Source organism: Phoxinus phoxinus (genome assembly GCF_949152265.1).
Source record: "Phoxinus phoxinus genome assembly, chromosome: 13".
In the NCBI taxonomy this organism is placed as follows: Eukaryota; Metazoa; Chordata; class Actinopteri; order Cypriniformes; family Leuciscidae; genus Phoxinus; species Phoxinus phoxinus.
Genome location: NC_136888.1, coordinates 28639643 through 28648611, shown reverse-complemented (window position 1 = coordinate 28648611; position 8969 = coordinate 28639643). Strand labels below are relative to the sequence as shown.

The following is an 8969-nucleotide window of genomic DNA, read 5'->3' as shown; positions in this document are numbered from 1 at the left end:
ACGAAATAATTAGAATTATGCTTATGAAACAAAATTACAGTGCAATGTTGCAAACACTTACCATTCTTAGATCTGTCTAAATAGAAAACCAACACTCGGGTAACTCTCAAAAGCAAGCTTGCGCCGGTGCAAACGCCTGTCATGTCAAATCTGTCAGCCAATAGAAAAACAACATGGGGAAAAACGCGCGGTTTCATTGGCTGGCAGCACCTCGCTTTCGAGACATGTGTAAAGGGCCAGCCCATCAGTTACTGGGATTGAAATGTAAGCTTGCGCTCCCTGCCATCAGGAAACAGAAGGCGAATTTTCCTCTCTTGCAACTAATCGGTATCGCATCCGTCTCGGACGCTTACTTTTCATCCACATCGTCTTCGGTGCGATAAAAATCAGCTAAACTGGACTCGGAACAGGTCAGAACAGGACAGCACACAGAAGTTTCCTTTTTCCTCGGGAGGCTAAACGCAATGGGTAAGGTCCATATTTCATGTTTTCCCACATGGGAACGGGCATGCATAAAAAAAAATTCGGGGGGGAACGGTTAGACAATTTAGTCATATATGGTTTAGTTCTCGACACAAACTGTTTAACTGACTGATGCTTTGACCGTCCTTTCGGGGAACAGAATGGCACTTTGCCGCGAATGAGCTTGATCGCGTCCAAAACTACCCTACTGAATGTGCAATTTCGTTTATTATATGACATACGTGTTAAAGAATGTAGTAACGTTGTTTTCCCCCCCTTCTATTTGCAGAATTTATAGAATGACTTTTTGTTCAACTCATTGCATTAAAATGAAACAAGAAACTTCAATGCAAATATGAACAGCAGAAAGAATAATCGAAAGTTTTACTGAAACATTTATCCGTAGGTTTTCTGTTTCAGACGCAGTTCAGGGCCTGGTAAAATCTGATGATTTTTGCAATTCTTTTTTTCTTCATATATCTGCATCACTAGAGCCAGCCTTTGGGGAAGTGAACCAGCTAGGCGGCGTTTTTGTGAACGGAAGACCCCTACCCAATGCCATCCGGCTCAGGATAGTAGAGCTGGCCCAGCTGGGCATCAGGCCCTGCGACATCAGCAGGCAGCTCCGCGTCTCTCACGGGTGTGTGAGCAAGATTCTGGCTCGGTACAACGAAACCGGCTCAATACTTCCCGGCGCTATTGGCGGCAGTAAACCGAGGGTCACGACCCCAACCGTAGTCAAGCACATTAGGACTTACAAGCAACGGGACCCTGGCATTTTCGCTTGGGAGATTCGAGACAGACTGCTTGCGGACGGTGTGTGTGATAAATTCAATCTGCCCTCCGTCAGCTCGATCAGTAGGATTCTCCGCAACAAGATCGGAAATCTGTCTCAACAGAACCAGTACGAGTCGAGCAAACAGGGCGCTCATCCTCAGCCTCAACCCACCCTCCCTTACAACCACCTGTACTCGTATCCCACTCCGATCTCCGCCACTGGGACTAAAGTACCGACTCCGCCTGGCATGCCCACTCTTCCTGCACACATGGCAATGCATAGGATATGGCCTTCTTCTCATTCTGTAACAGATATTCTGGGCATTCGATCAATAACGGAGCAGCAAAGTAAGCATCCTCTCAGTTTTTGGTAAAAGAAAGTCCTTGTTCGTGTGTGTGTGTGTGTGGGGGCATCCTGTCAAAAGACACCAAGGCCTGTCAAAGCGTGTCTGAGATTTTGTGTATGTCTGTGTGTGTAACAGAGAAAATGAAAAGAGACGTTTTGGTAGTGATGGAAGGCCGTTAAGCTATTCAAACGTCTATCATTTTATTGGACTCAATTATTAGGCTATTAGGCCTAATATTTATCGCATATCGGCAGGTCCGCAAGAAAAAAAGGATGATCATTTTTTACAGCGAGTGGCACGATGCAAACAGTGTGCTGGAATTTGTGCAGAAGCTACACGTTTGCATTGAAACACATGGTTTAGTGCTTTTGGTAATAATTAGGCGGCGGATGTGGAATATTTTGGAGGTGGCGCAAAAAATAAAAAAAATAAAAATTGATTGATGTTCAAAGCTAGCAGTTACAACATAGGACACACTTTACATGATTTTCCCAGCTCATTTGAACTCATCACAAAAACAATTTAGCTATAGCCTACATGCGATTCGACATGATGCGAATGCCACAGCAATGCTTTCCAGTAAATGCTAGGCGACGCATCACTTGAATTCAATTATTATCATAATTTCTTTCAAGGAACTTAAAATTAATCTAAGAGACGTGGATGTTAAAAATCTCGTTCAAATCCATTTGTCTGTTCATATGTGGTGTGTTTCAGTAGGCCTACAGTAACGTGTGAAGGCCACAGCCTGTCCTATTTAATGGTAGCCTAGTTCATTGCCTATTTTCAAAGGCAGTGTTGACATTAATGCTTCAAACGCAGAGGATATTGCATTTAGGAGGCCTTTATAAATCATTAATGCATTTCCAAATTATTAGCAGACGTTTCAACATGATGTTGGCTACACTCAAAAAGGTGTAGCGTGCAACCGTTTCTCCACCGAAAAACTTCCCCGAACACATAGGCTACTTTCGAGGATGGCTTGACAGGAAGAATGTGTGCCGCAAATTTTTGGACAGATTGTTATCATTTAGCGCGCGCGCTCTCTCTCTCTCTCTCTCTCTCTCTCTCTCTCTCTCTCTCTCTCTCTCTCTCTCTCTCTCTCTCTCTCTCTCTCTCTCTCTCTCTCTCTCTCTCTCTCACACACACACACACACATAGACACTCTCTCTCTCTCTCTCTCTCTCTCTCTCACACACACACACACACATAGACACTGAGTAATGGCTGTTCATGCTCAGACATCATCTGGTCTTCATGCTAAGCATGCACTTTAATTAAATTTGGTCTATGTAACTGTAGATTTGTTTACCCTAATCGACCTTTTTAAAATAAAAGATTGCACAATCGATTGCATAATTGCATAAACAAAACTCAAAATTAGGCTAGATACTGAAAGTATGGCATCGTTATGGTGTAGCCTATTCCTGTTTATACGTTGTGAAACAATGCAAAGATTCCGTGAAGGCTTTGTGGCCCTCTCAGGTTTCAACACTGGTGGGCTTGCTTTTCCAATTTCAAACTTTAGGAACCGTGTATAATATAATATCCATCAGGCACAAAGGGGAAACGGTTAAAGTAAATCTAATTTGTCCTCCCAGGAAGACGCTGGGTAAATGTTCCGAAGGACTCCCTGACACTGTGCGCTTCATCTGATGAATTAACCACACACATTCAGTTTTTTTCTGCATCTTCGTTTGAATAGAAATAGGGCATATATGTGATGTGATCACTGTAAAAAAAGTTGCTGCCTTAATTTTTTTTATTTCATTTCAAGTTCATTTCAACTTACAACGGACTTAAAAAAATTAGTTGAATCTTCTAAAACTAAAAAAAGTAGAAAATTGCTCAACTTATTTTGATGAGTTAACGCAATGTAAAAACATATGTTGTCATAACTTATTGATCATATTTTTTACAATATACATATATATTATTTATTAATTTAAAAACATGTTAACATTACGTCATTATCATCATAATTTGATTATGAAAAACTAGTTTTTTTTACGATACAGACTAAACACGCTATTATAAAACACACACACACACACACACACACACGATGATATAGCAGTTTTTTGTGTTTCTTCTGGTGAGATGGATGGCAGTGCAGCAGATTTTACTGAATAAGTTGTTCATGTGGCAGTTCTACTCCCCACGCTTGTCCTGTCTGACTCCAGTCTTCATGTCTCTGTTTTGCCCTGCAGTTAGTGACAGTCTGTCCTTTCCCAGTGCCAAAATAGAAGAATGGAAAGCTATTAACAAGAGTAGCCTACTTTTTCACCAGCGATTTCTCCACTAGTCAATGTGGATAAGCTTCACTTAGAACCTGAAGCAAAATACACACAGGTAAAGAAGCCACCTATGTTAACCATAAAAACAATCAAACCCAATCTGGAAGAAACAGAAAAGCTTATTCAGTTAATTAATAGTCATCTTAAAGAAGACATAAAATCCATAACAATTTTTTGGGCAATTCGGTGTGTGTGTGTGTGTGTGTGTGTGTGTGTGTGTGTGTGTGTGTGTGTGTGTGTGTGTTCTTTGGCGTGGGCAGGCATGAGGCCTTGTCACTGGGTTTCATTTTTTTTTTTTTACAAGTATTTACAAATGAAGTAGCCTATCGCACGTTTGAAATAAAACGAACGAAGATATTTACCTGTCTGTATTCGCACAGCTGTTAATGTGTAGGCATGACTATTGGAGGCTTTTTGTACAATGCAAAAGTTATGCGTGTAATGAATCGAAATGTATTAGTATTCCTCAATACTTTTTATTTAAGCGTGATACTGAGTGGAATTCTTTGACAAATAAAATTGTAATAAATGTTTTGATCCACTATTTTGCATAGTTTTTAAACATTTAATCAATATCTTTATCGTGCTCTACTTATTAAGCAACTCTTAAGTGTACTTTGCCACAAACGTTTATTTGAAATACAAAATACATTTATTTAGGATTTAACGAATTTTTTTCTTAAGAAAATTGTTTTGTCGAGGTAAATGATTTACAATTGATATGTAACACGTGCATGAGCCAAAGATAAAAAAATACAACAATATTAAAGTTAAATATTATTATTTTTTAAATATATAGGCTATCAGTTTATTCTTAATTGTTCTACAGCTCCATTTAAAACTGTAAACATTTTGTGTACGAATTATCTCGTATCTTTAAATATAAGTTCAAACCATTGCTTTACATTCAGATGTAAAATATAATAATAAATAAATAAATATTAAAGTGGCTTTCTTTGTTTTTTTTAAATACACCTTTCCACTTGAAGCCATCGATCTCATTCAACAAATATGCATTCTATTATTCTTCAATAAACACGTGTTATACATTATTCAAATAATTTCTATTCGCCCAATTTAATATTCGCCAGAATCTTTTGGAATGCTAAACCTCTTACCTCCATATGTTTTACATAAGGGTAATACTAGATAGATATTATATCATCATTATTATCATTCTTGTTATTATTAAGAGGCTATTATGGAAAAGTCTTTGGCTCATGGCTGGTTGTTCTGCATAGTACTAGTATTGTACAGTTAAGTGCCGTGCCGACATGTGAAAGACAAATGCTCTTCTATTTGTCAAGAAGCTCGCGCACCGGTTTCTGCCTGCTCATGTGCTGGAATGAGAAAGGAGAGTGCGCGCGGATAACGCGCGTGCCATCCGGTGGTGCAGTCGAATTATTTATTCGCGCACTGCTGGGCAGCAACAAACAGACTGACTAATCGTTTATTGTGGGTCTTGGAGATTTATGTGTCGTTGAAAGAATAAGATGGAATAAATCTTCATTACCGACTATGAAACGTTGTTTTAGCGTAAATTATGCCTGTACTGAATGAAACGTAAAAATCAGAGTAGCTTGCTTAAGAAATAAAAATTGTAACATTCAGAAAGACGATGAATATCACAGACTACCGAATGATTGAGTCTGTCATCTTGGATAAATGATCAAATACCACGAGTCAGACTGCATCACGCAATAAACGAGGACAATAAATAGATACATCGCTGTGGTTTAAATAAGTTTGTATCTGTCAGAACGCCAGATAGCTTGAAACCAAAAAAATATTATTAAAAACCAAGAGGGGTCACGGAAAATGTATCGTCATTCACACGATTTTAATGAATACACATTATGTTACGCATCTCTTATAACGAAATTAACCCGATTAACATTTAATGTGCAGTGAATTTAGGTTGCCTAAAGACTAATAATAAAATATTCAAAGCTATTAATGATAGGCCTACTGAACATCATTAATCTTATTTCCCAGAAAACCTTTGTTTTACACCAATTGCAAATATTTAACTATCTTAACCTCTACATTTTATAAGGTTACAGAATAAAGCACAACGCAATATTTTAGAAGTTATATGTCCATTTTTTGAATTCTCTGGGCACAGCGTGATAACATGCTTCATTACCAAACACATCACGCAGAAACATCTTTTAGAGGTTGGGACTTAAATCAAGTTAAATATTAAATATATAATCTACGATGTGGGAAGTTATCAAAAATTGAAAATTGAAAATTACTGTTCTGTTCATTATAGCGACACACCCACAACTACAGTTAACGACTGAAGAAAATAAATAATATTGCTATTTTGTTTTGTGACTAAAAGGGCTGTCACGGCTTATTTTCGTCAACTTCTCGTGGAAACTGCTGCTTTTACACACACACATAGGCTATAGATTTATTTGAAAATAGATTATATACATTATTCTACACCCAAAACAACAGCAACAATAACGCGCAGAGTTGCGGGTGCAATATATAAAGTATAAGCACAAATAGGGCTACATTTTAGCACTTTTCATAGGCCTACTTTCCTTTTTCTATTTCGCGCGGTGTTTTATATCTAATGAACTCCAATGATTAGATTTGAGCTCGGTAAACCATAACACTTTATTAACGATCTGCAAAAAGTACATCAGATTATTTAGGTCAAAATCATTATAAAACAAGATAAATCGACTAAACTTTCCGCCTCGAGATGTTCATATGTATGCCACATACTTTTGATTGTCCGACTCATACAACTTTTCTTGAAATAATTTTAAATCTTTGTGAATTCTTCATTATAGATGTGTAAGATTTTTTTTTTTTGTCAGATTTGACGTTATGCTTTCCACGGTGTTAACTTCACTTCGTTTTTATCAGTTAGTGCATGACTTGAATCATACAACGAAAGATACATTTATATATAGGCTATATATATATATATATATATATATTTTTTTTGCAAATGCAGATGAGGGTTTTTGGTTACTTTATTTTACAGTACTTGTACTTACAGTTACCCAAGAAAGTACTGGGAAATATAAGGTAACTACATGGGTTAAGTTTATAGTTTAGGGATAGATTAAGGGTTACCTGTTATAACCCAGTTATTTTAAATGCTATAAGAAGTACATAGTATGTACCATGCGGAACATAACTGTAAAATAAAGTGCTCCCAGGCTTTTTTTATGCTGTTTACTATTTAAGTAATGAATTAAAGTTGAATGAATACCATATACATGTATGTATGCATGTACGTTCATGTGTGTATAGGGGTCAAGCATGTCATAATGAGTAAATCATGGGCAAATCCTAACTCTGCAACAAAGGATGTCATCTGTGAAAAACATTTCCAGTAGTCAAAGACCACCCTGCGTCAGAATCTCTTCCCTTTATGTCGAAAAGCCTTGGTGAATTTCCCTGAACTGATATTGACATTCTGCCAAAGGGTTACAGACATTCCTGTTTTTGCATTTCCCTCGATATAGCTTTTCCATTTCCGGCAAATCTTTTCATATCTTATCCATTTCTGTTGTTTCTATTCATAGACTCTCCAGTCATCATTTCTATTTTTAACGTTCACCCGCCACAGTCTTATCCTCGCTATCATGGTATCTTTATGTTCATCTCTATGGCCGTGTGTGGTTTATGGCCAGAAGTCTTACGCTCACTGCTCTCTGTTTTCAGACGCTGAATGGATTGCCCACAGTGAACAGTTATGTCACAGCTCTCAGCATCCATCCTTCCCACCCTCCCACCCAAGTGTCACCCTACATGGGGTCCAGCGGCACCACGTCGGCCTATGTGACCGGCCACACATGGCAGCCGCCCAGTGGCAGTGCTCTCTCTCCCCACAGCTGTGACATCATCACCTTCAAGAGCACGGCTGCCACGCGAGACTCCGCCCACTCGGCTCTGTGACTGTACAAGGAGCGTGGGGGGGTCAAAGAGAGAATACAAGACAATAACGGAGCACAACAACACGGACCTTTTCATCCTGGCTCTCTCTAGATGGACCAATCTTATCGCTTTACGATATTTATGAAAGACTTGTCGGACGAGCCATGTACTGTTCTGAATGCCCACATTCTCTCGCACCATATCAGCATCTCGCACTTGTCTGCACAGGATAAAAAAAGAGCAACAGTGAGGATATGCAAAGGCCTTCCCATCCGATCCGAACAGCACCAGTGGTGTGCAGTGCACTTGGTCTGATAGTGGTGGCTATTCCTCATGAAATTGCATCACTAGCCCGAGTTAAATTTTGGTGCTCGTCTCTGTGAATATATTGTTCTTGTATGTTTTCAAGAAAATGATTGAATAAGCAAATCTCATGTAAAACATCCGACCAGTTTGCATTTAAATGTTTTTTTTTCAGGGTGTTCAAAATTGCTAGATTTTCTGCTTTGTTCCTTTTTTTTGTTAAATGTTTTTGATAAAAATCACATTTTTGTCTTTTTGGATACCAGTTTCACTTCTCTAATAATGTATGCCAGAGCTCTGGGGAAAAGTTATTACATTTATTTATTAGATTGTAAAGGTACGTTGAATGAAGTGCAGTTGGCACGGCTGCGGGGAGACGAGGCATTATGTGGGACAGGAGCATTCATTCATGCAACATTAATGATCAGTGAAGCTGCACACCTCCAGACATTGCACAATGAAATTGAATGTATCTTATTAAAAGAGACATGTGTAAAAACCCCTGTTCAATATAACTTTCTTTCATTATTTATTTGCCACCCATTTTATTTATCAGAAATTGATGAAGTTCTTAATGATAATATAAATATTAACGGCCTCTATTATTACTACCTGAACAAATAATACAAATTAAGTGTACTAATTATAACTACTGTAAATAATAATTTTACAGTTAAATATATCCATTCGTTTAATTATTATATTGTTAACACTAATTTCTGCTATGATGAAATAATAAAACTAAAGATTAGAGCTCATCAAATTCTTGATTCCATTTAAAAATAATGCTTCAGACAATTGTTATTATTTTAGTAGATGAATGTTATTTACATGCAGATGATAACAGTATTAACAAACAGTATTAATTCTTATGTTA

At 37.8% G+C, this 8969-nt stretch overlaps 1 protein-coding gene across 2 annotated transcripts; it reads left to right on the top strand.

Annotated features, from left to right (window-relative positions):
* The first annotated feature begins 238 nt into the window (after positions 1–238).
* pax9 (paired box 9) lies at positions 239–8332 on the top strand. Of its 2 annotated transcripts, none has more exons than XM_079632958.1 (3): positions 239–468; positions 955–1587; positions 7577–8332. In XM_079632958.1, exons 1-3 carry the CDS (start codon positions 465–467, stop codon positions 7750–7752), a joined length of 813 nt encoding a protein of 270 aa, XP_079489084.1. In that variant the 5' UTR covers positions 239–464; the 3' UTR covers positions 7753–8332. The 2 variants fall into 2 exon arrangements, with proteins under 2 accessions (XP_079489084.1, XP_079489083.1); XM_079632957.1 differs by having other exon boundaries at positions 257–468; positions 883–1587.
* Positions 8333–8969: the final 637 nt, after the last annotated feature.

What these genes read in the sequence shown, in the direction of transcription:
- pax9 (XM_079632957.1), top strand. An exon ending in ATCAATAACGGAGCAGCAAA is followed by an intron (nt 1,588 to 7,576) that starts GTAAGCATCCTC and finishes CTCTGTTTTCAG; the next exon opens with ACGCTGAATGGATTGCCCAC.